The 23,242-nt window shown below is 39.3% G+C and overlaps 1 protein-coding gene across 4 annotated transcripts in view; it reads right to left on the bottom strand.

Annotated features, from left to right (window-relative positions):
• The window catches only part of MARCHF8 (membrane associated ring-CH-type finger 8), a 236,779-nt gene that overhangs the window by 89,829 nt on the left and 123,708 nt on the right, over positions 1 to 23,242 (bottom strand). For 3 of the 4 annotated variants that reach the window (XM_073685690.1, XM_073685694.1, XM_073685691.1), the window contains exon 3: positions 6,356 to 6,484. The exons of the other annotated variant lie outside the window; for it this stretch is intronic. In XM_073685690.1, the coding sequence (XP_073541791.1) occupies positions 6,356 to 6,484 (129 nt within the window). The remainder of the gene's footprint in view (positions 1 to 6,355; positions 6,485 to 23,242) is intronic. 4 annotated transcript variants of the gene reach the window in all.

Below are 23,242 nucleotides of genomic sequence, written 5' to 3'. Positions count from 1 at the left end.
TTAGTATATGTTAACTTCTAAGCTTCACATTGTCCAGATTCTTGCCAAATGTTGTCACAACATCTCAATTCCAAACATTCGAGTCCATCACTATAAGGAAATATTCCAATATCACCAATCAGAACTAATCTACCAATAACAAATATACAGTTTTTCATTTTTCTATCTGAATATTTCTTCTTTCAGCCAGGTCTGCGGAGATATGTAAAGATTGCAATTATACAAATTACTGTGGAGAGGACAATCAATTATGTATAATTATAAAAAATTGTGCTGATTTGAGTGTATCCTGCTAGGACAGGGTTAAATCTAATGACAGTAGGAACACTCTTGGAGCAAGGAGCAGTCAGCCCGCAGCAGACATCGCAGCAAGGTGGTGACTGTGGGGAGGAAGCACTGGGTTACAGGAATCCCTGCAATTACATTGATGGGCACAGATGGCCTGGAGTGCTGCACATTAACCACACATAGAAATGTTATGAACTGTAAAGCCACAAGAGACGGAATAGAAGAGGGTAGCTTCAGGTCAACTAAATGACGCACCGACATGGGTTCAAAAGGATGACAGGAAGACGTAGTATAAGTTCTAAAAAAGAACATTTTATGGTTTTCTATTCAACTGTGTAAAACATTATATAAAGATGATTAACAAAACGTTGTTTGATAAAACCAAATTGTTGCAAGAGGAGCACTACATGTGTGTATACCGTGGTGTAACCAGAAGCTCATGGGCCCAAATGCAAAATCTATAGGACCCCCATTTAGCATGGGACTTTAATAGTATTAAATAATGTCTATGGGGGCACCAGCCAACTGATGGTTGGTCGAGATATCAATTGCCCATGTCTGATTTCAGACTGCAGATCGCATTGTTTTCCCTGAGATAAGCCGCTGGGCGATGTGTCAGCTGGTAACTTTCTCATGGACATCACAACAGTGTTCTGCTGAGTGAGTGCTCCAGTGTATGGGAGTGTCAGCTGAGATGGCCATCAGCCGAACGATAGGCCGAAGCATCGGCCGACAGCCATCGTCGTTAATCCATCAAGTAGCCATGGCTCGAGATCAAGCCAAAAGTAATTAAAAAAAAAATGCTGTCCATTGTATAATGGCTATGGCATTGCTATTTGTCTGAGGAGCCAAACAATAGAAACACAACACAGGTGTGAACATACTATGAATACCACTAAATTAAGTAATAACATATTGCTATGCTAGCATATGTCATGACATACTAATCAATGGGGATATGTGTGACTGTATGGATCCCCAAAGACCTTCAGAATGAAGGGGCCACATTTCCTGTTCGTAACTTTGGCTACCAAACATGCAAGCAAATAGGACTTGCGTCTCTTCATTCTTCAGATCGACAGGTGTCCTAAAGATCAGATCCCCACTGAACATAATATGTTATTGCTTATCCCAGAAATAACAAAAATTAAATGATGGAACTATGCCTTTAACTGGAAACTTTATATATGAAAGGGAACAATTATGGAAAAAACTATCAACATACGGCCGGTATGACTGTACCACAATGATTGCCAATAGGACTGAAAATAGAAGGATGACAGGCAAAATGCTCATCTTCATGCCAGTTCCGCTGGCCAAGACTTCAGGAAATTCTAGAACAGAAGTGAGAGTTGGCACCAAGAATCTAAACCATGGCATGAGTTACGTAAGAGGCATGCTCATGTCGCCATCTGCACAGCATGCTCACATTAGCCTCAGCCACTCTCCTACGTTTCTACATTAATGATCAGTATGTACTTTATATAAAGAATAGCATGTTCCTTCTATTCAAAATGTAAAGATTGGTATTATATAAAGCTATACAAAGGCCTTCGAGAGTGTCAGCTCCTTGGTGCACATAAAGGTCCTGAGTTTCCTTAGGCGCCACATTTGCATAAATAGCGCTCCAGCATGTCTCTGCATTGTGATTCAGTGTTGCAGCTCATCTATCGTATCGGTGTTGGGTTATACGAACCATTGTATGATGCGGCTTGTTTTCTTACAGCATGAATGCGGAGCAAACAATTGCTTCCCTGGCTGACTTTCTCAATGACATGCTAAGGTGCAGACCTTGGAGAAAAATAGCAGTAACTGAGAAATGTCTGCAGACTGTCTAAGTAATTACATGACCTAACATATCAAATTACCCTACTGTCAGAAGGTATAAGGATATGTGCACATGACAACTTTTTCAGTCAGGAGCAATCGGGAAAGCACTTAAAAAATGCTAAATAGAATGAACATATGCACAGTAATGTCAAAATGACTGGCTGCACGTGTGTCAGTCTTTTTGAGCTTCCTTTAACAGCTTTAAGCTTCGAAAGGCGCGAAGCAGCTGAAAGAAATGACCTGGCCATTCTTTAGGAAGCTGCTCGCTAGTTTATATATACAGCTAAAAATAAAAATGCCAGTGGCAAAGATGCCGCAAAGAATGACCTGCAAGACGGCAAAGACGACACTTCAGGAAAAACACCAGTGTATTAAAAGGGGTTGTCCGGCCTTAGGGTACAAGTCTGCAGTCACTCTATGTGACTGAAGACTTGTGACTCCTCACAGCGTACACACTAAGGATTCACCGGCTCAGGGAGTGTGTTGTTGTGTGACTGCGAGTAGGCGATTTACATACTTCCAGCCACATTCTGACTAGATGTGTCTGGCCTCACTCAATACGCGCATGTCTAGTCAGCATGTGACTGCATGTATGCAAATCACATACTTGCGGTGTGATGTGAGGATTCAGAAATCTGCAGTCACAGAAACTGCAAACTTGTATCCTAAGGGCAGACAACCCCTTTAAAAAGTGCACATCCCTTAAGAGTATTTTACAAGTTCCCTGCTACTACTAAACTAGAGGGCTCGTGTTTCCCTGCCACCATTGAAAGAGTTGGGAGTGTGTCAGAAGATTGGTATGATCAGAATATCATTGTATTGTATTTTAAAAACTATATTGGAAACTTCCACTAATTTTAACTCTTGGGATCGGACCCTCAAGCATGAGAAAACCATCTCCCGCTCACACTTGAAAGGACTCTTGATTTGTAGTGTTTTATTAGCCATACATGGAAGATCAATGCTGGCAGAACACAATATAAGATGAATAAGGGTCTCCTATTACCCAATATTTTGCTTCTAGGGTAAGAAATTCCCTTCTCTCTAGTCGGTCAAACTGTATAGAGGGGAATCGAGAGATAGTTGTCTAATGAAAGAGCATCCCGCCTACAGCTAATTAATATCTACTGACATTTTAAAGGGGTTTTCCCAAAATTGTAAATTATCCCCTATCATGAGATTATCAGATTACTTGCTATCATTGGACATCTGATTGCTGGGATCCCTTGCGATCAAGACAATGGGGGCTTTGGACCTGAGAAATGGGCTTTACAGAGTCTTGAATATAGTGGAGGTACACGCTCTTGACCTCTCCACCATTCACTGTCCTTGGGACTGCCGGAGAAAGCAGAGTACAGGCTATATCCAGTAGTCTCACTGACAATGACTAGAGTGGAAGCCGAGCATGCAAACCTCACACTTCCATGCAAGATTCTGCAGGAACGTTGTGGGTCGTAGAGATTGGACTGAATCAGCAAGTTATTCCTTTTTCCTATGCATAGGAGATAAAGGATTGTTGCCAAAATTGCAAGTTAAGAGAAGAAAAGATCTGGACACACCGGCTGTGATTGGCAGTGGGAGCCATTACTATATGTAAACAGATTCTGAGAAACTTTATATCACCTAGTAATAGATACAGACAAAACGGTAACATGACCCAACGTGTATATTCTTATACTATAGTATAGAAGCAGTGCAAAAGCAAATACACAGCAGTCCAAAGGCTGCAAATATAGATTTGTATCACTCTTTAATTTACAATAACTACATATATTAGCTTATAACTATTTATGTAAATCAGTAAACTAGTATCTTCTAAAGAAGCATCAGAAGTGGGTTTCATCTGAAGAGGATAAAGCAGCAAAATCAGACTCCTATCCTAATCCTGGACAACCCCATTGAAGATGATGGGCATATAAGTGTAGAGAGCCTGCTTTAACTGTAATATATGGAAATTTTCTTCACTAGCAAGTTGGTAGTGTGTATCATAATAAATTCAGAGCCATTAGTACGACCTGCATGCGCAATGCCAGGAGAGGGTTAAATTCAAAGGCATATTAGAAAAACTATGCTAGGCTTCTAAAGCCTTGGAAAATGAATATCATATTGATTGTCATGGACCATAGAGAAGTTTAATGCTCAGCCAAGTGTCATCTAACAGCTGTCCTAATAATAGGCTCATTAATTGTAGAAACAGAAAATGCTACATGTGCTACATTGTATGTCCGGTTATTACATAGCATCTCTGGTCATTACATTGTATGTCTGGTCATTACATTGTATGTCTGGTCATTACATTGTATGTCCGGTCATTTCATAGCATCTCTGGTTGTTACATTGTATGTCCAGTTATTACATAGCATCTCTGGTCGTTACATTGTATGTCTGGTCGTTACATTGTAAGTCTGGTCATTACATTGTAAGTCTGGTCATTACATTGTAAGTCTGGTCATTACATTGTGTGTCCGGTCATTTCATAGCATCTTAGGTTGTTACATTGTATGCCCGGTCCTTTCATATCATCTTCGGTTGTTACATTGTATGTCTGGTCACTATAGTGCATCTCCGGTCATTACATCGCATCTCTGGTTGTTAAAGTGCATATCTGGTCGCTATATTGTATGTTTGATTGTTGCATTGCATCATTGGTCAATACAGTGCATCTCCAGTCGCTACATTGTATGTCTGATCATTACATTGCATCTCTGGCCACATAGAAGCCATGTCCCAAATTGGATTAATTGTAAGCGTAAACCACAAACATCTTTCCATCCTCCAATCCAACAAACAATAGTGATACGGATCACAGCAGGAGCAGATACTGACACCTTCATGATAAAAGACTTGAGCTTTGGTTCCTTTGTCCTTTGTCTGTACTTACAATGGTCAGTTTCTATCAATGAGAAAGGTGTATTATATGTGTAAGCCCACTGAGACGCCCCTCTTCCCCAGGGGGAAGTCTGCTATTAACAAAATAGGGTTATGTGTACATAAGCACACAATGAAGGGTAGACAGAAATGTCATCCCCACGTGATCGAACATGGCTGCCCCCTGCAAAGCCAATTCCCAAAAGGATATAAGTATAGAAAACAAAGTCACATAATGCTGGGAAATTAAGACGACTAAAATATTATTATTTAGACGTAGCAGAGCGGAGTGTGCATTTGGCACAGCCATGATAATGTTGTGTAAACTGTGTAATACAAATAGTTAAACAGTAAATTCAGCCTTGCCACCTCTCTAGGTGCAGAGTTAGTGGAGTACGAGGCGGATTCTCGGCTATAACATGGCTATTAGGAAATGTTTCCCGGAGAACAGGTGATATGATGAAATCAGATTACTAGAATATCTGCCAGCAATCCGGCAAGCAGCGAGAAGTAATATTGTGCAAACAGCCTCAGACCCTGGAATGAAGGGAGTATTATTGGGGGCAGCGGGCAGTGCCAGTCCTGCCGGGCATTGCATTGGCATACAGCATGCACTAATTCCCAGCAGGCCGTGTGATCATCCACCTTCTCTCTGGAGATTGCACACAAAGCTAACGTTTCTCCATGCTGCAGTGATGTCATTATTCTCCTCTAGGTAACTGGCATCTGAAGCACAAATAACAAGCCCATGTCCCGCTGGGCACACACACGCCGTGCCGTTACATCACTATTCTCTTGGGCACCTATGCCATATTCTTCCATATTGCACCACTTGGCACAGATATCCAGCACCCATGGTTCTGGCTGGGATACAGACAAAGGAAGCAAAGCAAAGATATGACATGGGCAAAAGCAGGCAGCAAATAACATGCCAGACAAAGAGCCTTTGTTTATGGGAGAAGATACTCCGGGGATCCCGGGGATATACAATGCTGAACACTCCGGCTTCCCATTACTGTACAAACACAATACATAGGACAGCATCTGCAAACAATACAGATACCATCCTACGAGCTCACGGCAATGTGTCAGGTACAAGTACAACCTGCATGGGTGGGAAACTTTAATATATGTGCCATGATGTACCTAGGTGCCACCATACAGATGTCACAGCTAGTACGAACACACAAAGATCAGTGCAAACACAAAAGAAAGCCTAAAAGCTACAAGTCATCTGCAATATTACAGCCATGCAAGTGCTAGTAATGAAAGACCATTTACTTTTGCAGGAGAGTAAAGCTATTATACCCATCTAGTATATGCCCAGGAGGGTGAAGAATAAATGTCTGCTGACAAAGCTTTCCCCTACCTGAAGCTTCATTTTCCAACATGAATGCATTAGAGTATCCTTATTACAGCTTCTTCCTCTTTCATGACTCCGGTAATCCAGACTAAAAGGATGAGGTCTGTGCACATCTGTCGTCTGCCCTACATTTGCCTGTAGAGGAAGAGGAAAAGTTGACTTGCCTGGGCTTGTTAAAAGCCGGCTAGGGCTAGCAAGTATGAGGAGGGTGGTCAGAGCACTTCCTCCAGCTGATTCCTGTGAGAAGAGGCAATGGATGAATAATGTATGTGCTCCTCTTTATCCTCCTTCAAGGCCCACTGCCTCCGCCTCCAACTAGTGCTTTCCTGAGCTGTGAGGTTGCAACCAGTCCTGTGTGTAGGCAACCACATTAAATATGCAGCATCATAAGGCTCTGAGGATGCCCACCTAAGCTGGAGGGCTGGCAAGAAGGCACACTGCTCATTGCTGGGGCATCCATGGACTTTGGGGCTACCAAAGCGCATTCATTTACAATATATGGCCCAACGTAACCCCAGTCATTTACATATTATGGAGTATTCAGTAAAAACACGTGTCCACACACACACACACACACTGTGCCATATCATATCTATACACACAAATATGCAAAACACACAAACGTGTAATAAAATACAAATATGGAAAATATAAATAATTGCTATTCAAAGCATAAAGAATTGAGAATATCAGGGTATTTGGGATCAGTATCACACATCTCAAATCAAAGGACCGTTATATCATAATATAATTAATATATTATATATATACAGTACAGACCAAAAGTTTGGACACACCTGCTCATTTAAAGATTTTTCTGTATTTTCATGACTATGAAAATTGTACATTCACACTGAAGGCATCAAAACTATGAATTAACACATGTGGAATTATATACTTAACAAAAAAGTGTGAAACAACTGAAAATATGTCTTATATTCTAGGTTCTTCAAAGTAGCCACCTTTTGCTTTGATGACTGCTTTGCACACTCTTGGCATTGTCTTGATGAGCTTCAAGAGAAGACAAATGGATTGAATGTTGAATTTAATATAGCAAGCATCACCTGAGGAGTATGTTCAGACTTGACAGTATATGAAATTTGGAGTATTTTTTGTATTTTTTTTTGTATTTTAATATATTTATATATAGATTTTTCTGGTTTCTTGCAGATCAATCACTCTCACTTTGGTGGTTTGTGGAGGCGACTCGATCTGCAGCAACATGCGTATAAAGAGAGAGACTTCCTCTGGGAATGGATTTTTTTCTTAAAAAAATGTTCTATATATATATATATATATATATATATATATATATATATATATATATATATATATATATTTGAAAGTATTCAAGCCTCCATCTAATGAAGTTATAAAAAATATATTTTTACATTATGAAATGGTATTCCTACTTATGGAGGGAATTGGATTATAATGTACTCCCAATTAAACACCTGAGATTGGGAAGGAGGTGGGGACCTGTTGAAGGTTCCTCCTCTGACCTACTAATCTCACTCCATGGATGAATCTAGGAATAGGGAATTCCATGGAAGGGTGTTTGGGTTATGTAATAATATATTATCCCTCAGTTCATTTATGGACACAGGAATTACTATTTGAATATTGTCATTGCAATGCAAATATATTGGGAAACTGCTAACAGGATATTGTCCCTAATAATAAGAAATAGTGCGTTTTTATTATAAGTAGGGGATAATATAAATCAGTAAAGCACATATGTTGTCTACATTTGAAGAAAAGCTTTTGGTGGGGCTTGCCAATTTAAAAGATGGCGATCGCAGCATTAGAGGTGTAATGCGCATGCCCGGTGACGTTACGAAGCGGGCGGACCAGGTTTGCCCCGATCATGTGACGAGATAATGGGGATTTCCTGGGAGACATGCGCAGATGGGATTCGGAGACGCCGAGGACAGCGTGGAGGAAATAGGAAATGTGGTCATGCATGATTGCTGCAGTGTGAGTCGCAACCTCAAATATATTATGATTTATAATGTACACCTGGCATTGATAGATACTAATCAAAGCACTTATCACTTTATGAGAGTCATGGATACTGTAATTGATGATAATAATATATCTGTCTAAAATTTTATCACTATGTATGTAACTGAATAATATTTTGTGATATGCACTACTGCACTTTTTTTTATGTAATCATGTCTTTGTATAAATTAATTATAATTATGGAATCACTTTTTGTAACTATATATATTGCACTATATGCACTTGAACTCTGCTTGAGAAAGATTCTGTGAACCGAAACGTTGCCTTTGGGCTCATTAAAGTCCATTTTTCTTTAAAAAAAATTTGGAGTGCTGCCTGGCACCCATTAGTGAGTAAGATGAAATGGTGCTGTCTTTTATATATATATATATATATATATATATATATATATATATATATATATATATATATATATATATATATATATATATATATATATATATATATATATATACACACACATATATATACACACACACATATATATACACATATACACATACACATATACACACACAAGCACATATCCATGTAGCTATACATTCTGCTTCACAGTTTGGTAATTACTCCTATGAGCACCAATAAACCATTTGGGCCCAGTTAGAATTCAATAACACCAATATACTTAAAACAATCAACTACATGGCCTGAGTTAAAAATTGCCAAGACTTTATTGAAAACATGTACAAGACAAAAATGCACAGAATAAAAGCAAGGCACACCACAGATGACAAAAAGGTGGAGAACCTGGACCTAAATGATATATGAAGTAACCACTATATTAATCATGTGACACCAATAGGTGATATACAACATCAAATATATGGAATAAAAGAACTTAACATGTTTGAGCAGCATTAAATGCACAAAAGGCTAAACACATATAAGGAGATAATAAATATAAGTACACAAATGCACAGCATGGTTGCATCAAAACAAACATATATATAGGTAAGTATGAATACATAACCATTCTGTGCACAATATCCAAGTGGAGCTGCATATATGTGTAAGAAAAAAACCCTATATAAACTGCCGAGTATAACCATAGAAGTATTAAAAAGTAACTATTTACCAAGGAGCGTAGGTCAGAGGTCCAGGCACCCACCACACACCCGACGCGCGTTTCGCACAGGAAATGCTTCGTCCAGGGGTGATGGAATGCTGGGAAGAATAGATATTTAAATGAATCCTGTCCAATGGCACTCTAATTGATGGTCATATGCAGCTGCGCTGTTAACCCCTGTGCATACCCTGACCTTACATCATGGTTGTCATGGGTACCTGTGAGGCATACCACCCCCGCAATGGCACATTGCAAGCACGCCGACCGCCGTGTCCGGGATCCGCCGGAAGGAGACGCAGTACTTCCTGTCATGTGACCAATAGCGGTCACATGATAGGGACTAAATCACGTGATTCGTTTAGTGGCATTCAGCGCCTGCGTAGTGGCCAGGGCTATGAACAGAAAAGACACCAGGGGGAGCTCGCAAAAAGAAATCAGTATATACAAGCGCAGACGTATAAGATAGGAACCTGATAAGACCACCACCTAGTATATATAAAAAATATATATATACCAACACCCAATAGTAAAGGCCATTAATATATGATATATAGCATAAGTTGTAGTAAAATCATAAAAGCAAAACACAGGAGAGAAAAGAAGATTTTATTATTTAGTGATTAACTAAAAGTGCCTCATGTGCATAAAGTGTAAAGTGCATATCATAGACAGAATAGACACAAAACATGTCAATAAATATTGAAGTGTAAAAAGTGAAATATAATTGTGAACAAAAATATAAATAGGACAAATAATAAATAGTCATAATAAAAAAAATAATAAACAAATTAAAAGATATATATAAATAAAATAAAAAGAGGGGAATAAAAAGATAAAAATAAAAAATACAGATAAATAAAAGAGCATTGAGTGCCAATAGATGGACCAAGAAAAATGGTATAATGAAATATGTGTTATTGAACAACAGAGTGACATAATTAAGTAACGTGGAAAAAATTATGTATTAGAATGCCGAGTTAGACTAACGCAAATATCCATGAATAGAGGAGTGCAAGGTATAACATTGAATGAAAAATAGGGGGAAGAGAGAAGGAAGGGAAAGGAAGAGGAGGGGGAAGGAAAGAAGGGAAGGGGGGGAGGGGAAAAGAGGAAAGGAAAAAAGGGGGGGAAGGGAGGAAAGGGAGAGAAAGAAGAGAAGGGGGGGGGGGGACATGTATAATATATTAGTAAAGGCACATAATGTGCAATTATACGCGCCAAAAATTGGTCTATTGAAATATATGTGTAAAATATGATATAAAATATGATATAAAGTATTGTGCTACACAAAAAAATTATATAATGAAATATATATAAAAAAATTAGTGTAAAAATTATGCTATAAAGATAAACTGGCCAAAAACAAAATCCTATTGGAAAAAACTGCATAAAATGTAGCTGCGAAAGATTAACCAAGGGTCAATCAAACAGGTGGCGAATAGAATCCATCACATTCAGGCTCAAATGAAGACCAGGATCATCTAAAAAAGAGACATAATCAATACAATACAAACAACAGAGAAATATACTTAAATAAAGGATTAAAACCAGCAATACTAGGACTCCGTTCAAAAGGTGGAAAACACACGGAAGTATAATCAAATACATCTAGAGATGTGGGATAACTAGAGGAAGGGTACAAAACTGTTATGTCCGTGAGGGGAGATAGTGTTCAATTTATAAATTCATTTTGTTTCTTTTTGGGCCAATAATTTCTTCCAATTTCCCCCTCTAGGACTCACAAAAACTGGGTCAATGCCCTTGAATACTAATCCCGTTGGATCACAGTTATGAGTCACTTTGAAGTGATGTGGAATTGACTTCAGCAGGGGTAGATCCTCCACTTGTGCAGCCCGCTCAATGTCCAGGACATGTTCGCCTCCTGAATTCATGTGTCGTTATCCATATATATATATATATATATATATATATATATATATATATATATATATATATATATATATATATATATATATATATATATATATATATATATATATATATATATATATATATATATCTATCTATCTATATCAAGCCGCATGGGCACGTAGCATGATAGATGACTGCTTTGGTAGTGCAATTAATATTATACGTGATTCTACATCTCATATCATTGGAATCAAGAAAATATTCTGCAGTGTCAACATTTTTGCAGGCTACACACTTATTGCATGGTGAACATCCCCATTTTGGACCCTTTGAGCCAAAAATAAAACCAGTCCCATGTCCCTTGTGATCATAAAGATGATCACGAAGGTTTCTAGCTCTTCTATATGCAATAGATGTTTTTTATCAATAAATTGTGAGATAGTCTTGTCCAATGATAGAACTGACCAATGTTTCTGCATGATTGCATAAACATCCTCACTGTGGGAGTTGTAGTCAAATACACAACGTACCTTTGGGTCCGATTTCATTGTACATGGTTTGTTCTTTACTCCTATGGTCAGCTCCTTATTTCGGCTTACAAACTCCATTTATACCTGCCACTATTATATGTTTCTCCACAAAATGACGATGCTGCTTCCTTATTCACTACCTGTCTTTTAGCCGCAACTTAATGACGTCTCCTTGTGCATATATATATCTATATATCTTTAAGGCTAGAATACTGATACTTTATATCTACAGTTAATATGCGGTAGTATAAACCAGAGCAGTGCAATGCGAGAAAATCTTGTATTACACTTGGCCCAGTGCTATTCAATGAGGCAGAGCAGATCTACAATTTTTTTCTCATGCCGATTCATTCAAGTCAGTGGGTGCGTGAAAAACATCAAGCTGCACCTGGATGACATCAGAGTGCAGTCTGATATATGCAGAGACAGACAATGGAGAAGATGCAGAGATTAATCTTTCCTTCTCCTCAACTGTGATCATTGTCTCTCATGCAAGAGGATCGGATCACAGTAAAATGACGCTCGGCTCACTCTTGCAGCAGAGTTTGAGCCGAGTGTCATTGGCATATCGCATCCAATGCTAAACGCTAGTGTGATCCCGGCCTTAACAATAGGTTTAGTAAGTATGCAGCTATCAAGACATATTATTAACTAATGATTGCAAAGCATTAACGAGAGGTAGCTTATGATCGGCAAGCAGGTAACAGGTGGACTAGTGGGATATTGCATTATCAGTCCAAATGTTAGATATATGCAATCAATCACGTCTGAAATGTGTTTCCAATTTTCTCTCTTTTGGTACATTCGGTTAATAAAGCCACAATAAAAGGAAGTTTTATCCTACAAAGGAATCCAGATGAAGGAGTTTATTCTGCTGAACATTAAGATCTCAAATACGATATCATTTTAAAGGTGCTATGTAGACCACCCTAAACAAATGCCCAGTCTGCAAGAAAAAAAATGACAGCACGCTATATACTGGAGCAAGTTCCCCCTGCAGCTAGCCATATATTAAGGGTAAGCACCCACGGGACCTCATTGCTGCAGAATGTTGGCAGCGGATAACCGCAGTGGTAAATACAGCTACGAGTTTCATCTCACTTTTTGTCAAAAGGTGAAATCCGCAGTGATACCTGCAGCATAAACTGGTGAGCTGTGAATTCCAAACTTTCATGAAACTGAATTCACAAAGCAGCTAATATAAGGGCTCATTCAGATGAGAGTATAATTAGCAGTGTGCGCCAATTTGAGGACACGACTGGCTTTTTTTTTATACAGCCATCTGAACTCTGCCTAAGGCATCTTTCACACGCCCTGATATTTCCGGTACTGCAGAAACCAGTGCCAGAGATATCACTGTCCGTGTATACCTGTGTGGCAACAGTGTGCTGTCCCGTGTGCCGGCGCCTGGGAATCAGTGGTACAGTAAGCGCGGTTCCCAAGCGCCGGGTGCTGAAGGAATTTTTCATCATTGCGATCAGCACCAGCAGGGGACAATGTTGAGAGTAGTATTCTGATCTAGATATCTCCAAAACCTGTAAAAATAAGAATAAAATAAAAAAATCATTATACTCACCTGGCTTGATGCGACCGCACACGGTGAGGAGCAGAGGAGAATGACTCGCTGCAGCGAGCGGGCCCCTGCGCTGAGCTCAGCGAGTGACAAGACAGCGCAAGCAAGCACCAGGCGCTTGGGAACAGTGCTAACTGTACCGCTGATTTCCAGGCACCGGTACATTTGTGTGCCATCAATGTGCACGTCTGTTGGACGTTTTGCGGCCTGTGCGGCGTGCAAAAAACAGACGTCAGCGTGTTTTGCCCACGGACACATGGTCTGTGGAAGCACACTAACATGTGAACACATACTGGAGACACTGACTTGTGAAGGAGGTCTAATACATAGTGGTTTTCCCAAAAGCAAATAAGCAGCTATGCCTAGCGGGAATACCATAAAGGGGTTATTTGGGTTTAAAATTTAATGCTGGCTTGAAAACGCCGTGACGGTCATGCCATCTACAGTATGTCGTCTCGTTTTATTTTTAACATTTTACACACTGGTTTATAACTTGAAATTTATGTTACACAGCGTCTGTGTTAGAGATTGCAGCTTTGTCAAATTCATGTACATGGAGCAAAGCAAAAGCACCAGGCACAACCGCTACAAAAAGTAGGGTGTGTACAAGTATAAGCCAGAGTAAAAATGAGTCCCATTATATTTATTAGAACAGGACTAGATGGAAACCAAGTTGGTCGCGCCGTGGAACACCGAGCGCCTGTACTTTGTTTGAACAGCCATTCTGTGCTGATAGAGTCCCTTTAAAAGGGTGCGTTAGGTGGCCAACTTACACTCATTCAATCATGGTCCTCTAGATCATCACAAAGAATAAATATTTCTATGAAAATTGCCAGAAAACACACAAGTACTGATACTTAGAAAAGTACAAAAGTAAATAATTTAAATCCTATCTGTATATTTAATTATTGCCCCAAACACCTCAATCTTAACTGCGTGAATTTAGATGTCCATGAAACACAGTTCGTGTACATACAGTGATGCCCATGAGGCTCCCGACCCAAACTCTATAGCATCATATATGCTTATGAGGCTGTTTAGTTTGGGGTGGGGAGAGTCGCAGCCAGTCTGTACATCACAGTCCAGAAACAGAGCGTATTTCATGGTCATCTAAATTCAGCCTTAGGCAGAGGTCAGACGATCTCACAAAAAAAAAAAAAAAAAATCATCTGCGTTTCATCTGCAATTTTCATTCATAAGGTCATCTGTGTGGCAGCTTTTTTGTCCGTGTGACATCTTTGCGGCATCTGATTTTTTATATCAACATTTTAAATTGTACATGATCAAATACAGTTTCCCAGGTTAATAATGGAAATGTATCCATAATATGCCATAAAGATGGTCCATATGGGGTCGGATTTCTTTGCGTTCCCATAGACTTGTATAGGGGACTCTCATCTGATACTCGGAAGAGAATAGCGCATGCTGAGATTTGTTTTCACACAGATGCTCGGTCTATCTGGAAAAAAAAAACTCCCATCTGAACAACCCCATTGACGTCAATTGGTCATTGTGCTCCATGATTTTTACTCAGACAGCACGTCTGTACAATACACTCGTCTGAACGAGCCCTAAGGCCATGTTCACACGTTCAGTATTTGGTGAGTTTTTTATCTCAGTATTTGTAAGTCAAAACCAGGAGTGGGTGAAAACCTCACCAAAATACTGAATGTGTGCATGTGGCCTAAGACCAGTAACAATTTTTGACTTTACAGGCCTGATTGTTCCACTCCTGATTTTGGCTAGAAATACTGAGGTAAAAAACTGAATAAATACTAAGGCTAAGTGCCCACGATGCAGAAATGCTGCATATTTTTTCCGTTTCTCCCTGGCAGGAAAAACACATACGAATTTTACATGCGTTTTTCCCGCCAGGTAGAAGCGTAAGTGAAGTGTTTTTGCATGTGGGTTATCAAGCGCTTTTCCAAGCGATTTTAGCATCACTTGGAAAGTGCTTGACAACTTGGTCACACTATATAAATCCATGCAAACAGCATGGATTTATATAGTGTGACCAAGTAATAGTTAAAAAAAAAGAATAAGAATGGTAAAAAATAAAAAATAAAGATTATACTCACCTTCCGATGGCCCCCGGTGTTTTCTCCGCTGCGTCCGGTCTGTTGCATCAGTCATGGTGGTGTTTAAGGACCTGCCATGACGTCATTTAGTCATGTGACAGGTCACGCGACCGCCGACGTCAGCGTTTGCGTGACCAGTCACATGACTAAATGACATCATGGCAGGTCCGTCACACCACCGCGACCCATACAACACACCGGACGCATCGTACAGGAGACCGGGGGACATCAGAAGGTAAGTATAATCTTTATTTTTTATTTTAAATTCTTTTTTTTAACAGGTACTATGGTACCTGGGTCTGGATGAGAGTCTCCTCTTCTCCAAACTCGGGTACCAGCCGCACATTGAACCGTGTGATATCCGCATGTGCAGATGCAGTGATGAGGATGTCACGCTGTCCAATGCAAGTCAATGGCGGCAATTACGCTGCGTGTCCGCAAAATTAATGGACATGCTGCGGATTTTTCCGCAATGATAATCAGCAGCGGAAATCTCCGCAGCATGTGCACAGCAGATGCGGATTATCATTGGGGACCATGGGGCACGTATTAAGCGTTTTCGCTGCGGAAATTCAACATCAAAAAAGCTTGAAAAACGCATAGTGGGCACGCAGTCTGAACGTGTGCACGTGGCCTAATTAAGATTGACACATTTCAAGGCCAAAATGGTTGCTAGCCTATAGGGAAATGATAACACTGCCATCTGCATATTACATACATAGGTAATGACTACAAATATTTATAATCAAATAAAATCATAAAAAATTCTTTTTTTTTTTTTTTTTTAAAACTTTGATTTCTACCACATATAGAATAAATATGTATTAGGTGGATGGATGACTTCTGAGTTTTAATATAATCACAATATAAGAAATATTTTATCTCCTTCTGGAAATCACATCATTACCAGCTGGAGCATTGCTAGAAGGTCCTGGGTGAAATGGATTCCACATTGTATGTGCACAAGATTTTGAACTGGTGGTTCAGTGGACCAGGCTGACCCCTTACTGTGTGAAGGACAATGGTCCCCCATAATGGCTGACATCTGGCCAATTTTGGAGAGTGGAGCAGGCAAACAGGAAAAAAAATTGCCATGCATCTTTGCCCTATGGGTATGTGCACATTGTATTCTTCCACTGTGACATTTCTACAGCAGAAAATCTGCAGATTTTCCACACATTTCATCCTTTAAATTGCAAAGGATAAAATCCACAATATAATTTCACATGCTGAGGATTGGAACACCACAGTGCCGGTCAATTTATTTTGCGGATTTTCTCTGCAGCTTATGGACAAGATTTAGTGATATCTCATCTACCATGCTACTACCATAATATACAGATTTTCAGTCCCAAAAAAATGGATAGTAAACCTACTGTAAATACGCCCCTTGTGCATATCCCCTTACCCTTGGGTTTGAGACCGGGTAGACCTCAACCTTCAAAAGAACAGAAGATGGGATGTGTGTATTATTCTATGCATTTATTCCATTTTAGTAGAATTTGTGCAGGGTAAAGTGCGCTTTCCCCCACATCCATAACTCGTATAAAACAAATCTCTGTACTGTACATTTCAGGCACAGAGAAAACATCATGTTTGCAGACTTTTTAACCCCTTAACCCGACATATTCGAGAATAGCATCCCGCGATGGGTGAAAACGCAGCAGCCATCAGCAGTACACTATAGCTGTCACTCTACTGCATCCACCATGATCAGTTTTTACAGCGACCATGTCCATTTAACCCCTTAGATGCTGCTCTCAATCACAACGACATCTAGATGGCTACCTAATTAAACCCATCGGCATCCTGAGATCTTGATTGCGTGGTCCTGATGAATGCCATTGGGAACCAAGACCAAGTAATGGCCTTAGGGCCTCTTCAGATGTTAGCAACATTTTAGTGGTAAAAAGAAAATATTTCATTCCTGTCATTGCACTTTGCGTTCATTCCTGAAAAGTATGTGAAGGGTTAATAAACTACCCGACAGCAGTTTTGAAAATGTTTGCGGGGTGCGGTTTTCCAATACATAGGTTTCAAAACTGAATAAATCTCCCCAAAAAATAGGATTTGTAAATTTCCTTGAAAAAAAAAAAAAAATAATGAAAAATTACTGCTAAAGCTTTTGTTAACATCCCAACAAAATAAAAGGAGATTTTAGAAATGGTGCTGATGCAAGGCAGACATAGGGGAAACGTTATTATTTTGTCTAGCATGACTATGTGGATTAAAGGTAGAAAACATTCTAAAGTTTGAAAACGGCTATTTTTTTTGCACTTTTGTCAAATATCTGATAGGCAATATTTTTATAAATAAATGCATAACGTAAGGCCACATGCACATGTTCAGTATTTGGTCAGTTTTTTTAACTCCGTATTTGTAAACCAAAGCCAGGAGTGGAACAATCAAGAGGAAAAGTATAATAGAAACACGTCACCACCTCTGTATTTATCACCCACTCCTGGTTTTGGCTTACAAATACTGATGTAAAATACTGACCAAATACTGATCGTGTGCACGTGGCCTAAATTTACCACTAATATAAAGTATAATCTGTCACGAAAAAAGTCTCAAAATCAGTGGAATATGTTGAAACATTCCACAGTTATTGCCACATAAAATTACACGTCAGATTTAAAAAAATTGGCATGGTCGCTAAAAGGTTAAAATCTGTGAATCCCAGCAGATTTTATACTTTCTAATGTAAGGCTAGGCTCACATGCTGCGTATTTGGTATTAGTCTCATCCACATGCCACATTTCTTTCTTTTTCCCCGGTTTCAAAGTACGAGCGGAAATTGACTTTTGGAGCATTTTTTTTTTTTAAAGATCCGCAGCATGTTAATTTTCACTGTGGCTTTCGCCCATTCACCCATTCATTTCAAAGGGTACTCGAAATCCAAAAGTGAAGCCTGTCATTGCTTTCTTGCATTTTGTTGCTTCCACAACAAAAAAAAGTGCATAGAAAAGCATTAATAAGTGCATAAAACACACACCGATTTTAGAGGTAAAACCAGAGGTGACTTGGGATTTATGGTCTCAAAATCTGTTCAAAAATATGCAAACATATGAACCTAGTCTAAATGTAATTCCCATGAAATACCAATTTTATCAAAGATTTACTAAAACAAACATGTCAGGAACGGAGACGGGTCCTTTTTTAATGGCGTCTAAACCTTTTGGATTTATTTAAAATAAATTATACTGGGATGGAGTGCATCATTAAAAATAGGTCACAAATAAATTATTTGAGAGGATCGAGTGCTTCTGCAGTCATAAACCGAGGTTATTTTAATTGAATCCCCTTTATGAAATTAACCTCTTTTCTCCCGTATGTGTGGAGAGCACCAATTATATCATCTGCTTCCTTTCACTCTTCCCAGTTACCATGGAAACTAGACAGCGTGTAAACACTATTGTAGTTACTATGGAAATTGACTGGAAAAAGAGACATCTCCGGCCTTTGTTCATTTCTGTTATTTCCAATAAAGGACAGTACATCTGCGGGGTTCATCTAAGGCTCTGTGCACATGGCATTAAAGGCTTACATTTGGCATATACTTTGGGAAAAGCTATCCATAGGTCTCTATTTACATGATGGAGGCCAAAGGTATTAGCATACTTTATTTCATTTTAACTGTAAAGCACAGAATACTGACTTTCCTATACAAGAGTCACAACAACAAAAATTAAAAAACAGTGGGACAATCTGGACAATGTATGATGATGCTGCATACCTATACAGTGGCGCACATCACAGCCTTCCATCAGATATATACCTGTGCAAATCTTCCAGACAGATAACCCCTGACACAAGGCTCAGACACAATGGGCATTGAGCCAAAGGAAGATTACAAACAGGCATAATACGGGGGAAGGGGGGGCTGGATATAACACCCGGACCTCCCACAGACAGTAACTGGAAATCCAGCCCTACAGGCTTATATGGTGCTCTAAATTCGGTTCTAATGAACAACAGAATATACTGTTGTTGCATCTCTATTATGGACACAAAAGAAGTGCCCTTATTATATCTTTCTGAACGCCAAGACTAAGGCTTGGCATTTCTTCCTGTTTACCCAAAAGATATTAAATGGTTACTCCTACAACCACATTATTTTTCACAAAGCACAAGAAATGCAAACTTCTTGATAATATACAGACTAAGCCCAATATAAAGTTTATCTCTTGTACCTTTATGTCTTTTAATTCCCATCTTCCCCTCTATTGGAAGTAATATCCTTACACTGCTAAATTCACATTCCACAGCAGCACCCAGCTTCTCCTCAGTGCTGCAGACATCTTCCCCCTTCTCCTCAGTGCTGCAGTGTCTCTGGACTTGTCTCCCATCAAGCACATGAGATGTCATTGGTCGGCAATTGCAAACGGGTCTTGAGGATTTGCCCAATTGTATTTAGCATGGCAAAACATTGCCGAGACGATCATTAATAACCTAAATTTTTAGACAAAACTGGAAAACTAAGCCCATACTTGAAATAATTACGTCCAATTATTGGGGGTACCGATAAACAACATTTAATCCTATGATTATGGCCAAATATAACATAATAGAATTTTGCTATAAGGATTAGTATAATTTATCAAACTTTATTAACATGCATTAAAAACACAATTACGAGAGACAAAAGTTTAAAAAAAAACATAAAACCCAAAAAAGGGCAGTGTGGTAAGATGGAAACTGCATGATTTACCATATATAGTCAATAAGACAAAACTAAATATCATGGATATGGATATAACAAACAGTCCTTATAGACTTATATGGACAGCCAATGCTATATATACACAATCACCTAAAGGGGTTGTCCAGTCCACAGCAATAAGTCTGCAGTCACAGAGTGACTGCAGACTTATGAATTCCCCCAGCGCACGCACTGTACGCTGCAGGGATTCACCGGTTTCTGAGCCGGGACTGGAGGGTATGTATGCGTTATACCTACTCCCCGCCAGTGGGCGTGGCCTTCTTCCATACACTTGTATGGCACAAGGCCACGCCCTCTAGTCAGCCACGCCTATTGCCCCGCTCTAGACACAAGTGTTTGGAGCGAGGCCATGCACACTAAAAGGGCCCTAGCCGGGTAATGTATAGCTCATACATACCCGCCTGTTCTGGGTCAGAAACCAGCGAATCCCCGCAGCGCACAGTCTATGAACTGGGGGGATTCATGAGTCGGCAGTCACACAGAGTGAGTGCAGACTTATCGGTTTGGACCGGACAACCCCTTTAAAGTTAATAACATAAGTAGTCAGGAGAACCCCTTCACTGCCATCCACATAGAAAAAATGTCATGCAGTCAGACTCCTATACCCACCATGTGCCATCATACACAGAAACCAACACTGCCCAGTACCAGTAGCCTAGCAGTGTGTGTATTTCTGCACATGGCGCTCACGTTTGATACTGAATTAATCAAGGAGGTTTGAAAATTTCATTTTCATTTTGTCGTCATTTGCATATCATTAACATATCTATCCATCCTGTGATTTCCATAATTCCACATCTTTTCCTTCTTCGTGTTGCAATTTTAATCTTCAGGAGCTAAAACATTAAGGAAGTAAAATACTGAGTATTGTGAAATATAAACAGGATACACACTATATAATTAGAAATCAGAATGTGGTTTGAGAGAAGTGTGAGAACAGTTAGGGTTTTAAATAAAGAGGACCTTTCATGGTTTTGGTTTTTTTTTTTAATTGAGTGCCTCCTCTGATGTTGCTTCTTCACTTATTTTGGGGGAAAAAAAATTCTGTGCCCTTCCAATCCAAAGTTTCTGTGACTGGCACCCTATGCAAGCCTCATCTGTGTGCATTTTTAATATTAGGCAACTACCGCCTCCATGAACTGGTAAGTGTATGAGTGATTGCTCCATCAGTATTTTGCACCTGTGCTGCCCCCGCCTTTATCATGGGGGTCTGCGGCATCCTCCTTGTGCTTTGGTAATCTGATCTGGTGTTGGTATGGCTGTTTCTTTCTGTGATGTTTTTTTGAATTTATATCCTTCTGTGAGCAGTTTTTACATGGAGAGATAGTGACCAGCTAGTCTGGCTGCGATCACAAGATGGTGGAGAGTGATGGGAGCAGAGCAAGAACCAGTAAAAGGTGGCAACTTGTACATAATTTACTATACATAGGGAATATCCATTACTGATAACTATCTGGTGGTGAAATAGAAAAAAAAATCCCAGATGGTAAGTTACCGTGAACTGAAACTTTCTATGGATTCTTACAGACTGGACTGCATTTTTAATATGACAGGCCCACTTACTCTAGGTGTATCAGAATGCTATACATATATATTTATAGGAAATTAATCTGCTATGAATTTATATTCTAACGCTCTGGCAAAAATTAAGAGACCACTGCACAGTTTTCTCTACATGTCTGACAGCCATTCCATTCCAGTGTCAGTTGAATTCCAACCAAAGTCCACCTCATTCTACTTAATGTGCTTCTGATTAGGTGATCACCTGAACCAAATCTTATGTAACGAGGGAAAGTATAAAAAACACTGCTGTAGTCTTCACAATCCTCTTGCAATAGGACAAGCTGGATGGCAAAACAAGTGCTAGGAATAGCCCAAACGTAATCTGAATGAAAAAATAACTTTTCACCATGCCAAAGGAGTTGAAAAGAAAAGTCTTGAGTGAGGAAAAGGGCGGCTCAATTCTGGCTTTACAAGCAGAGGGATACAGTGAGCGTCATGTTGCCTCCATCCTTAAAATTTCGAAGACGGCAGTTCATTACAACAAAGTCAAGAAGTAGACATTGGGGACAACAAAGCTACAGACCGGCAGAGGGCAAAAGAGACTCTCCACTGACCGGGATGACCGTCATCTTATTCGAATGTCACTCAGCAACCACAGGATGACATCAAGTGACCTACAAAAGGAATGGCAAATGGCAGCTGGGGTGAAGTGCACTGCAAGAACAGTTCATAACAGGCTCCTAGAGGCAGGCCTCAGGTCATCTAAAGCTAGAAAAAAGGCTTTCATCAATGCTTTTTTCTTTCCATAATACAAATTCTAACAGTCTATTCAGTAGGACTATCAGTTGTGTATCCACCTGACTTCTGCACAACACAACTGATGGTCCCAAACCCATTTATAAGGCAAGAAATCCCACTTATTAAACCTGACAGGGCACACCTGTGAAGTGAAAACCATTTCCGGTGACTACCTCTTGAAGCTCATCAAGAGGATGCCAAGAGTGTGCAAAGCAGTCATCAAAGCAAAAGGTGGCTACTTTGAAGAACCAAGAATATAAGACATATTTTCAGTTGTTTCACACTTTTTTGTTAAGTATATAATGCCACATGTGTTAATTCATAGTTTTGATGCCTTCAGTGTGAATGTACTATTTTCATAGTCATTGAAATACAGAAAAATCTTTAAAATGAGAAGGTGTGTCCAAACTTTTGGTCTGTACTAATATTATATATATATATATACATACATAGATTATATATATATATATATATATATATATATATATATATATATATATATATATATATATATATATATATATATATATATATATATACACATACACACACACATCTCTATCTATCTATCTATCTATCTATCTGTATATACACATACACACACATATATCCACACACATACATATAGGGCTGTGCGGCCCTCCAAAGAAATGCCACCCCACACCATTACTGACCCACTGCCAAACCGGTCATGCTGAAGGATGTTGCAGGCAGCAAACCGGTCA

Source organism: Phyllobates terribilis, unplaced genomic scaffold, assembly GCF_046119375.1.
Source record: "Phyllobates terribilis strain yellow unplaced genomic scaffold, ASM4611937v1 Scaffold_5__5_contigs__length_657084704, whole genome shotgun sequence".
Classification (NCBI taxonomy): Eukaryota; Metazoa; Chordata; class Amphibia; order Anura; family Dendrobatidae; genus Phyllobates; species Phyllobates terribilis.
The sequence above is the reverse complement of the archived record's forward strand: the minus strand, read 5'-3'. Positions and strand labels throughout refer to the sequence as shown.